Below are 12,456 nucleotides of genomic sequence, written 5' to 3'. Positions count from 1 at the left end.
TCAGAAACCAGTAACAGGAAGAAACTGGAAAATTCACAAATATGTGGAAATTAAACATGTTCCTGAACAATGAATGGGTCAAAGAAGAAATCAGAGTAAATCAAGAAATATCTCAAAACAAATGAAAATGGAAGTGCAACACGTCAAAATGTCTGGGATACTGCAAAGAATATATCTTAATTATTCTTAACACAGTAAAGCAATTGTAATTATGTGACAGGATGGAAGTGTTAGCTAAGGCTATAGTGGTAATCATTTTGCAATATATAAATGTATTGAATCAACACGTTGTACATCTTAAACTTACACAATGTTCCATATCAATTATATCTCAATAAATCTGAGAAGGGGAAAGAAATTGGTAGGTTATTGAGGTTTAAGATATTTATAAAATATCTAGTTTTATTAAGAATCTAGATATTTGGTAACCATCATTATAAAAATCAATTCAATGTGATTTCATCAATGTATCTTAAAATGACTGGGTGAAAGACGATTGGAGAAAATGATATTCATATCATCAGAAGTATTCCCCAAATGTTAATTACTGATTACAAAAGTAAAGTAATACCTTTACATTTATAACAGAAAAATCTGGTGGTCAAACTTAATACCACTAATAACAGGACAAACTGATAGTACCTACCTCCCAATGCAATGCACTAAAGATACAATGTCACCTATACATAGACTATATAGTAAATGATAGTTTTGTATTGGTGTTAAATTTCTTGGATTGATTCATTGCACTGTGGTTATATAACTGAAAGTTGTTCTTTGGAAAAACATTCAGTGAATCATCATGTTGCTCACTTTAAATATCTTACAATTTTATTTGTCAACTATACCTCAACAAAGCCTAAAGCATTAAAATAAAGTAAAAATTAGCATGAATCTGGTTAATCAATATTTCTAAATTAAGTTACCAAGATACTTAGATAGTAAAAACCAAAGGTTTATACACTACAGTTACGCAGCTCTTAGTGCATTATCTGTACCTAGCACAATAGCACAGAGACGGGGGAGCCTGGTGGGCTGCCGTCTATGGGGTCACACAGAGTTGGACACGACTGAAGTGACTTAGCAGCAGCAGCAGCACAATAGCTTTAAAAAAAATCTTTGGTACTTATACCTTGTCTAATCTGCTAGCGTGGCATAAAGAACATGAAATTTTTAGCTAGAAATATATGGACTTAGTTTTGATCCAGTTTCCCAGTAGTTGTGGGATAGTTTGAGCCTATCAGTTATTCTTGCTCAGCTTCAGTTTTTTTAAATCAACAAAACTGAGATAAAATAGCTATAGCTACCTTGCTAAGAGATGGGGGTTCAACTCTTGGGTTGGGAAGATCTGCTGGAGGAGGGCATGGTAACCCACTCCAGTATTTTTGCCTGGAGAATCCCATGGACAGAGGAGACTGGCAGGCTACAGTCCATAGGGTTGCAAAGAGTCAGACACGACTGAAGCAACTTAGCATGCACGCACACAACTACCTTGCAAAATCCTGAGGGATTAAAACATTTGACATAGTAGAAGGTGTTTATTAAAGATTAGCTGTTGATGTTGCTGATGTTTGTTTCAGTTAATGACCTTTCCCTCCATGGCAGCATTTGCTGACCCCCACAGGAACATATGCCCACACCTCTATACCTTTCCTAGATGGGGGGATCATAATTGGTTGACTCATAGAACAATGACCAACACAGAACCATGAGTGTATATCTATTCACAACCTGATTTGATGGCACCTAACTGCAAAGTTAGGCTGGAAGAAGCACAAGCTGGAATCAAGATTGCCGGGAGAAATATCAATAACCTCAGATATGCAGATGACACCACCCTTATGGCAGAAAGTGAAGAGGAACTAAAAAGCCTCTTGATGAAAGTGAAAGAGGAGCGTGAAAAAGTTGGCCTAAAGCTCAACATTCAGAAAATGAAGATCATGGCATTTGGTCCCATTACTTCATGGGAAATAGATGGGGAAACAGTGGAAACAGTGTCAGACTTTATTTTTTTGGGCTCCAAAATCACTGCAGATGGTGATTGCAGCCATGAAATTAAAAGACGCTTACTCCTTGGAAGGAAAGTTATGACCAACCTAGATAGCATATTCAAAAGCAGAGACATTACTTTGCCAACAAAGGTCCATCTAGTCAAGGCTATGGTTTTTCCAGTGGTCATGTATGGATGTGACAGTTGGACTGTGAAGAAAGCTGAGCACCAAAGAATTGATGTTTTTGAACTGTGGTGTTGGAGAAGACTCTTGAGAGTCCCTTGGACTGCAAGGAGATCCAACTAGTGCATCCTAAAGGAGATCAGCCCTGGGATTTCTTTGGAGGGAATGAGCTGAAGTTGAAGCTCCAGTACTTTGTCCACCTCCTGTGAAGAGTTGACTCATTGGAAAAGACTCTGATGGTGGGAGGGATTGGGGGAAGGAGGAGAGGGGGACGACAGAGGATGAGATGGCTGGATGGCATCATTGACTCGATGGACGTGAGTCTGAGTGAACTCCAGGAGCTGGTGATGGACAGGGAGGCCTGGCGTGCTGCCATTCATGGGGTCGCAGAGTTGGACACGACTGAGCGACTGAACTGAACTGAACTGAACTGCAAAGTTAGAACCTAAAAGATAAAAAAAAAAAAAAAAAAAAAAAAAAAAAAAAAAAAAAGAACCTAAAAGATGAGTGGAAATGAAAAAAAAAAAAAGAAGTTGCTATACTAGGGCTTCTTTGCCTTTGAAATTCTATCTACAATATCAGGTGATACTCTCTTGTCCATTTCCTTGTACCAGTGTTGTGAGTGTCACCCGGATATCAGTACAGAACTCAGTACTTCGTTTTCCCTACTCAATCCAGAAATTGTGCCGTGTTTGACATGTCATCTACGAAAACACAGAGAATCTCAATCCCACTGGGGCAGAGAAAATCTATGCCCTCTAGGTCCATCCTTGAATAAGAAGATCAATAACACAAACACAGACACAGCTCATTCATTTTAATAATTGAGTGCCATTTTGATAGTTCTTCCCAAGAATTATCTCCCAGGGCCCCCCTCTCCCAAATTATTCACACACAACATCTACCAGTATTCAAATTAATAAACACAATGTTGCAAAAGCAAAAGAAATAAGAAACTCCTTCATAGCCTTGAGATTAAAAATAATGCTTAATCGTTCTCTCAGTAACTGTTACTAAATACTAAATACTAAATGCTAAAAAGGCTGCACGGGCAGCCAGTGGCTGGGGAGCAGGAAGGAAGCTCTTATAATGACAAGCGCGTTTACACTCATTTTTCATCTTATAACCAGGATAACACAGGGCGTAACTCTCTGGGTGTCAAAAATAGAAAACCCTGCAGAGATATTTTCAGAGCAACAAATAAAGTTGGTTTTACTTATGCCACATAGGGAGGAAGGGCCCAGATTCTCAGACTCCCTGTAACTCTCGTCCCCCTTCTGGCTCACACTTTGGCATAAAGAAATGAAACCACAAACAAGGAGCCTGAGTCATAGCAATAACACAATACAGCTTTGTTGAATGAATGAACTGATTCCTCAGGTGCAGTGTGAATGGGGCAGACCTAAGTTTCTCTTTGAAAAAACAGTCCTGGACATCATGGGGAAAAGACCTTCCCAAAGCAAGCCTGACTTGATGCCCTCAGTGCCCTGGGCATTCTGGGGACCCAATGGAACAACTGAGTTCTTTCTAGTTCAGCTTGGTCCCCTGAATAGGTCCACTCAGCATCAAATTTGTGGCCAGAATTTCAGATTCAATACCTTATGTGATCAGAATAAAATGAATATGTATATGGCTCCTGCAATTACATTCAATACATACAAGACTTTAAGAAATCTGGGGTAGAAAGTGACCCCCTTCCCCTACCCTTCCCTTTTGCCTTTTTTTTGTTTTTGGCTTTCTCTCACTTTCCTTCTATTGTCTTCCTCCCTCCCTCCCCTTTCCTCCTAACCTGGTCTTCTGCCCTCCCCCTCTGCTCCTTTCTCCTTCTTTCTCATTATTAAAGTTGATTACTTCTAAATATCTGTGGCCGCAGAGAATATAACAAATAAATTTGTTTTTAGTTTCCAGAAGTAGGAGCAGTTACATTAAGAGTGATTTAGAGATTCTTGAACTCATGAATATCTAGAATATTCTATTGGATATGAATTCAAAAGCTATATAGTAAGCTAGGGATTTAGTTTCTGGGATGTAAGTTTTATTATGATCATGATGATAGAAGGATAAATCATTAGTTACACCAGTAAGATCAATTTTCCATGTGTATTTAAGTAAAACAAAGGGTGGATGCTATTTAAAGCAGCTGTCAGATACATTCTTGTCACAATTCTTAATTTCAAATTCACAAGTGCTGGCTGGAGAGGACCGTTTTGGGCAATAAATTAGTTTGCATTTCTTTCATAGCATCAGCAGGAGCAGGACTAAAGGAGCCAGCCAGAATTACAAGAGGAGTTTATTTCTCTGCCTCCATCTCCCTTTGGTGCAATGCTTCAAATAAGAGTGTTTGGACAGGACAACCTATTGGTTACTAACCTTAGCCTGTTCTGTACCCTTAAGAGAATGAGGCTCATTTGGTCAACTAGAGTATCAGAAGTGATTTCCTCAGATAATACTGTTTAAGGCTTTCAGTTGATTCTACCTTGGCACCGTATGGTTCTAAATGTCTTTTCATTCATTCATTCAGCTAACTTTCAATGAGTATCCACTCTCTGCCAAGTATCAGTGTAAATGGTGGGTCAAATATACATCCAGTCAGCTTAATATTCTTTTTTAGGAGAAATCTCTGACCCAGTTAGGCTGCTGTATTGGTAAACTGGAGGATGTCGTCACTATTAAGTGATGAATCATTCACAGGATAAATTATCTCCTACTTGGAACATTTCCTTCAATAGAGCAATATTGATAACAAAGATGACACAAAAGGGAATATGAATAACTATTCCCTGGTTCACTTCTTCTTTGGGGGAGTGTGCAAACCAATTTCCAGGCAACCTTCTATTGCTGAAAGATCACCAAAACTAGAGTCAGATGGCCTAGAGCCAGTCTCAGCTTTAATCTTAGGGAGGTTACTTCACCACTTTAAACCTTTTTTTTTTTTTTTTATCCTGAAAACTGAGTCTGAGAATCTTTGCCCTACCTTTCCTGGCATTACTGTAAAGGGAAAAAACAAAATGAAAAAAAAAGTTTATATAATTGCTCTGAAAACCATAAAGCTCCACACAAATGCAAATTTATCACCATTAAAAATCTTTGACATTCCTTTCAGGGAAAATCATCACATCATAGTTCCTTTTTCTTTTTTAAAGGGAGGAACTTATATTATCCACTAGCATTACTTGGTTATTCAGTGGTACAACCCACATTTATTCCTCATGGAAGAGACCAGTTAGAAGTTTTCCTTATTGAAAATGAAATGCACTCCCCTGGGGCCAGAGTCGGAGTTGGAGATGCACTGCTTATTAAGGGTGTCAGCCAAGGCTTCCGGTCCACAGAGGAAGACTCCTATTCTGGTACTTTTGGGGAGAAACAGAGAAAGAAAAAGACAGTTTTAGGCTTTGGGATGGGATCAATTACAAAGCACATCGGGAGATTTCCTACTGATTTTAGGCCTCAGAGCAGAGTCTCCTCAGCTCCTTTATCTTTCCACAAATGACAGAGTTCAGGTGACCCTTGGAAGGGTGGCTTGGTCCTGTTTATGGGGGCAGCTGGCTACTTTAAAAGGCAGCTGATTGTATTGAAAAAAAAAATGACATTCAAGCAAGATTTATGGAAACTTCTACCACAGAGAAAATGGTGGTGAATTTGTGAGCCTGTGGTCTACTTCGTTTCGGGGCTCTGTGTTCTCAAACACTCCAGCATCTTTTTTAAAAAAATTATTTTTGACCACACCATGGGACATGTGAGAGCTTAGTTCCCTGACCCAGGATCGAACCACACCCTCCTGTACTTGAAGCACGGACTTTTAACCATTGGACCACCAGGGAAGTCACTCCAGTGTCTTAAAATCAGGAACAAACCCACGTTAGGAACGGCAACTCTGCTAACAACTTGGTGTGGCTTCGTCCTTCAACTTTTTAGACTCTAAAGCCTTATTCCTCTAGCTGTGGTTTCAGACCAGAGCCCTGGTGTCAGCTTTTCAAGAATACATATTATTGAAGTAGGTCAGCTGTGTTTTTAAATTGTTATGACTTCACACTTTTTTCAAATCTGCCCTAAAATATCTGTTTGGCTTAAATGTCAAAGCTGTGATGATTTGTTCTTTGATGTGACCGTATTTCCAATTCCTTGTTCATGTTAAGATTTCAAGAAAACTCAAAAAGCCATTCAAAGCCAAGAATGCAGATTCTTGGGCCCCACCCCACATATACTAAATCAGCATTTTAAAAAGCTCCTCCAAGTGATTTACATGTTCATTAAAGTGTAAGAAGCAATGACATAAAGAGTGTATTTATGGTGATTTCTTGAGTTTGCCATGTGTTCTAACAAGATAAAAGATCTCTTCAAAGCTTCATAATGACTAAAGCTTTAGTGAGGGCAAGAAGGACCTGGGGTATCTGTCAACTTATGATTAGGACCCAAAAGCTATACATGAAAATGGGGCCAGTGTCTCCTTAGTAAACAATATAAATCTTGTTGAGTTAATAGAAGCAGATACATGAGTGAAATTTAGGAGATAAAAGCAAAGAATTGAGTTATGGGCCTACTTGAGGGCAGCAGGGTTCAGAAAGTCTGAGGTGGGGCCTGGGACTCTGTTTGGAACTCACCAGTCAGTGTTGGGTGTGATTTAAAGACTTCTTAAAGTGAGAGATATTTAGAACCTTTTATGAGTGTGAATATAGTTATCTAGATATTTTAGTTTCCAGAATATATAAATTTAGCTGTGTTTGGGAGCTGCTGCTTTACATAGACTGTAAGCCTCAAGAACACTCTGTTGGGGGAACTCCTTACTTAGGGTGTTGACTTCCAATGGTCTTGAACTCATTATCCCAGTTGGGTCGTCCATACAAGGTCTTTTGTTTCAGGCCTGTGATTACATCTTTCTCCTCGTCATGATGCACAGCAAAGTGACTGGCCTGCAGGAAAGAACAAGAATTTGAATTCAGAAAAAAGAGTCATGCTCTATAAACACACACAGATAGACTAACATATCCCACAAACCAAGCTCTAACTACCCATTCTAAATGTACATATATGAAGCAAGGCATTATGCCAGAAGCTAGAAGGTCAACAACACTGAACACACTGATTTCAAGCCATTTATAGTCTAGAAAGGGAGACCTTGAAATAAAGAGGTGGGCAATCCTGTTTGTAGACTAAGGTACCATGAATGTCATAGAGGAGGCACAAACATCTCCGTGAGAACAAAGAAGGGAGGACAAGTGGAGGATATGAGAAGGTCTCAGGGTGGCAGCATTTGAGCCGGACTTTAAAGTGTGGGTATGATTTAAATGCTATTTCACTGTTTTTCTCTCTGCAGTACATCTAGCAGTCTGTCCTGAATATACTCCCACTGTTCTGAGAGAATCACTAAGAATTAACACAATCATAGATTAAAATACACTCATATTTTGCTAATGTAATAAGACATCAAACAAAGCCTAAAGCTATTAATAGTCTGTGTGTGGGGGTGGGGTGGGGGGGGTTGCTTTCGGTTACCATTCTAGGGAGCCTCAGTTTGAACCACAGGTATTTTTTAGTAAAAATGGTTAATTAAATTTAACAATTAAATCAGATTTTAAATTTACTGGACAGGGGATGGATAATGGGGATGGAAGAGGTTAAGAAGGGTGGTTTCCCTGGTTTAATAATCCTGTAGACACAAAGTTTTGCAAAGAAAAATAACTATTTTTCAATGCAAAAAATTTTCCACTGGGAAAAAAAAGCTGGCTTTTGAAAAAAACAGAACTGCAGAGTAATTAATATATTATACATTTTTCCCACTGGGTTTCATTTTTATCAAATTCTGTTGTTTTGTCTTTAAATTGCAGAAGTGACATCTTAAAACCACTTTTTCTAGAGCAGCAATTTTCATGGTCATGTGGCCCGGGATCTATGTTTGTGGGACCTGTGGGACCTATTGGACCTACAAAACTTTCTGAAGACTTGGAGAATTTATAATAGGCAATATGCCAAAACCTGAATGAGAAGAAGTCAGTTTTCACAGGTACAAGGTACATGTGAAAAATGTCTCTGATGAGGAGCCATTGTATGGGTGTGGCCAGTTGAGCCAGTGACCAGAAACTCTTGCCTTAGCTCCTCACTCAGGAGGACAGTTATGCTGTTTCTGGGCCAAGTTATTAATGTTTGTTTATTTAGAAACACGTTACCCGCTAGGAATCATTAGCTTGTTTCTAAGTTTCTCAGTCTCATCACTTTAGACATTTGAGGCCAGATAGTTCTTTGTTGTGGGTGGTTGTCTCGTGAATTGTTATCTTATCAATACTTGTAGCTGTAATTGTTTTATCCATTGAAAATTCACAATTTCATTGCTAAATGTCTCAGGAGGGAGTATATATACATATGTGTACTACACACATGTATACATATATACATACATATATCACCTTCACTAGATATATACTGATTTATTTACCAATGATTATCACGAACTACTGGAAGTGGCCAAGAGTGCAGGTCCTGGAGCATTTATTACTTGGATGCCCTTGGACAAATGACCTAAGCTGTTCTGGGCCTTGGCTTCCCTATCTGTAAAATATGGATAAGAATAATAGCTACTTATAAGGTGGTTGTGAGGATTTAATTAGACAATCTGTGTAAACACTAAGAAGAATACTTGGCACAAGCATATGCTTAAGAATTGTTACCAGTTATTATGACTCTTTATTAAATGTATTATGTATATTATAAAACATACATAATACAAATTAAAGGAATATATACCCATATATATGCATGTGTATTTATGCATGTGTATTTATGGGCTTCCCAGGGGGCTCGGCGGTAAAGATTCTGCCTGCCAATGAAGGAGACCCCTGGGTGTGGAAGATCCCCTGGAGTAGGAAGTAGCAACCCCACTCTAGTATTCTTGCATGGGAAATCCGAGGGACAGAGGAACCTGGCGGGTTACAGTCCATGGGGTCACAAAACAGTCGGACACGACTTAGTGACTAAACAATAGCAACATACATATGCATATATTTATATACACACACACACACACACACAGAAAGAGAGTGAGAGATAGCTAATATTATCTTTTCTTCCCGTAAACCAGTGGATCATCTTATCCACCTGGTTCAATACTCCTGGTGGGGGCATTGCTCTAACAAGGTCACAGTCATGGCTCTGACTTCTTTGTAGGCTCCCTAGCTTTGACCTGTCCCACAGATACCAGCTTTGAATTTAGTCTCAACAGTCTGAACATATGGGCATACTGAGTCAGAGTGAATGTGGTGGATCACCTGAACCCACTGACTATTCTTAAAACCTGTACACAAGCCACTCCAATAGCCAAGGGGAAGTCGGTAAGCCCTGGGTGCTATGGGAGAGACCTGAGACTGGGTATCTTGTCCTTACCTGAGACTCATCCCAGCCAGTGAGGTAGATGTTGTAGCTGAGGAAGCCCGTGTTGTTCTTCTCCTGCATCTGTGTTTCTAGCAGCTGCAGCAGGTCCGCAAACCACTCAAAGGCATGTGTGTCCCGGCACAGCCAGTAGAAGTAGATCTGAGAGGGGGACAGACCGTGAAGCAGGTTATTTGCTGTTCAGTCATTCAGTCATGTCCAACTCTTTGCAACCCCATGGACTGCAGCACGCCAGGCTTCACAGTCCTTCACCATCTTCCGGATTTTGCTCAAACTCATGTGCATTGAGTTGATGATGCCATCCAACCATTATATATATATATATATATATACACATATATATGTATGTATATATATATAATTTTTAAATTGAAGTATCATTGATGTATAGTATTATATAAATTACAAGTGTATAGTAGAGTGATCAATAATTCCAAAGGTTATACCCCATTTATAATTATTATAAATCATTGGCTATATTCCCCATGCTGTATATCCTTGTAGCTTATTTTATTTTTAATAGTTTGTATCTTTTGATCCTCTCCCCCTATGTTGCCCTTGCCTGTCTCTTCTCCCCACTGGTAACCACCAGTTAGTTCTCTATATCTGTGAATTGAGTAGATCATATTTAAATAGAGACCTATCAGCATTGACATATGGATTTCTACCCTCCCACCTTCCACTTTTCCCTGTTGCTCAGGATGCCTAGAAACATAGGTTTTCAGAAAACTCTAGATATTTGACAAACTAGCTTGCATGAACCTGCTCTGGCCTTTACATAGCAGCATAGTAAATAAACAGCTTGTTCGCAGAAATCTGTAGCTTAAGAAGAAAACATGAGCCCACCATGTGCCCTCTGGGGCTGCTCTTGCCCTCTCAGAATTCCTCACTTCCTTGGACTCTCCTTTCAGAAAGATCAGTAGGATGTTGATGAGCCATGGTTGCCACCATACAACTTCCCTGCCTGCTACGCCAGACACCTTGGAGTTCTAGGGGAAAAAGTAGTTCTACCCACACCTCCTTAACATTGAAAAGAGGGGAAGGGAGAATGAAAGTCAAAGTAAGCTCCATGTGCCTATTAGAGGTTCTCTCTCAGGAAGATCCCCTGGATAAAGAAATGGCAACCCACTCCAGTATTCTTGCCTGGGAAATCCCATGGACAAAGGAGCCTGCTGGGCTACAGACTATGGGGTCACAAAGACTTGGACACAACTTAGTGACTAAACAACAACAGTCATTAGAGTGACTCAAGCTTTATTAAAGATGTCGTTTCTCAGGCAATGAAACCCAACTTACATGGGACCAAAAATTCCCCTGGGACTTTACTCTGAGGAGACAGCCATAGAAAGTAAAAAAGTAAAAGTGTCATGAAAGGACATGTCTCCTGTCCTCCCCCTGCAAATAAATGTGGGGGAGAGGTGACTGGAAATGGAATCTACCTCAATATCTAACATAAGATGATAGAAAAATTATTCTATATCCTCTCAATGGAACATGAAGGACTCATCAAAAATGATTATTAGCAAGCTTGTGACAACACTGAAAAACACTATATGTTTTCAAAAGAGTGGGACATGAAATTGTACATACTCAATATATGCAGCTCTCTAAAAATATATAAATAAGTGGAAAAATGTTGGAAGAGAATTTACCAAAAGGAGAATTACTGGATTGGGATTGTGAACACTTTAGCTCTCTCTCATCTGAATTTCTAGTAATACCATGTAAATATGGTACATTGCTTTCAATAATAGGCCTGCATCTACAGAACCACATTTATTTGTTTGTTTGGTGGTGCTGCGAGGCTTGTGGGATCTTAGTTCCCTGACCAGGCATTGAACCTGAAACCCTTGGCAGTGAAAGTGCTGAGTCCTAACCACTGGAACACCAGGTAAGTCCCAGAGACACCTTTAATTTATCAAATGGCCCTTTTGTGAGAAGCCTGCCTCTCTGAAACCACCCAGAACTTGTCTTCACTTCGCCTGATCTCTGCCAGCCACTGCCCTGATGGCTCTTTGAAGCTTCACTTGGCAGAGTGTGATGACCAGTCCAAGCTCTCTGAAGAAAAGAAAGAACCTACCTTTTTGAGCCTCAGATTTGGGGCTTTATTGCAATATTTGTACCAGACCGACTTGAGGATGGATGCAAAGGGCGTAACCCCGATCCCTGCTCCCACTAACATCACCACCTCGTAACTGAACACGTCCTCACTGGCAGTGCCAAAGGGCCCGTCAACAGCTACCCTGGAGGGAAATATGGGGGGAGATGGTTACACAGATGTCTTGCTCTTCAGAGGCGGAGGGGGCACACATTATCACTGGGGGTGTGCAATACATCACTTCAAACCGGGACAATGTATTGATGATGTGGCAGTTTCTTCTGTGAGATGGCTTTCAAGTAACCAACTCAGTGTGAACACTGGGGTTGGAAGTAAGAAGAGAAATTTTTAGCTAACTGAAAATATGCGGTAACTCTCAGGGGTATTTTTTCCCGTACCTCCCTTCACACATCAAACACGTACACACACTCACATACACACTCACACACACATGTCTGTGTTTTGCCAGGGCAGCCCGCACTTGAAATTTTTGCACATTAAAGTGAGAATTTTCCACGCTATAATATCTTATGAATTTATTATCTCCACTTTTCATTTGTCTAGTCATTGAGTTATTTGACCAACTTTTCTTCAGCATCTACTAAGTACCTGACGCCATGTTAGGCATGTGGGAAGAAGGAGGCCAACTGAGTAAGATCTGGCATGCATGCATGCTTAGTCACTTCAGTTGTGTCTGACTCTTTGCGACCCTGTAGACTGCGGCCTGCCAGGCTCATCTGTCCATGGGATTCTCCAGGCAAGAATACTGGAGTGGGTTGGTGCGCCCTCCTCCAGGGGATCTTC

The 12,456-nt window shown here is 40.1% G+C and overlaps 1 protein-coding gene across 1 annotated transcript in view; it reads right to left on the bottom strand.

The window, feature by feature from the left end:
• Window positions 1-2,976: 2,976 nt before the first annotated feature.
• Window positions 2,977-12,456, bottom strand: part of CYBB (cytochrome b-245 beta chain) — a 34,197-nt gene continuing 24,717 nt past the window's right edge. The window contains exons 10-13 of the mRNA XM_070289897.1: window positions 11,635-11,797; window positions 9,549-9,695; window positions 6,960-7,084; window positions 2,977-5,524 (exon numbers count right to left, since the gene is read on the bottom strand). Of these exons, the coding sequence (XP_070145998.1) occupies window positions 5,398-5,524; window positions 6,960-7,084; window positions 9,549-9,695; window positions 11,635-11,797 (562 nt within the window). The 3' untranslated portion in view covers window positions 2,977-5,397. The remainder of the gene's footprint in view (window positions 5,525-6,959; window positions 7,085-9,548; window positions 9,696-11,634; window positions 11,798-12,456) is intronic.

Source organism: Ovis canadensis, chromosome X, assembly GCF_042477335.2.
Source record: "Ovis canadensis isolate MfBH-ARS-UI-01 breed Bighorn chromosome X, ARS-UI_OviCan_v2, whole genome shotgun sequence".
NCBI classification, from domain to species: Eukaryota; Metazoa; Chordata; class Mammalia; order Artiodactyla; family Bovidae; genus Ovis; species Ovis canadensis.
The sequence above is the reverse complement of the archived record's forward strand: the minus strand, read 5'-3'. Positions and strand labels throughout refer to the sequence as shown.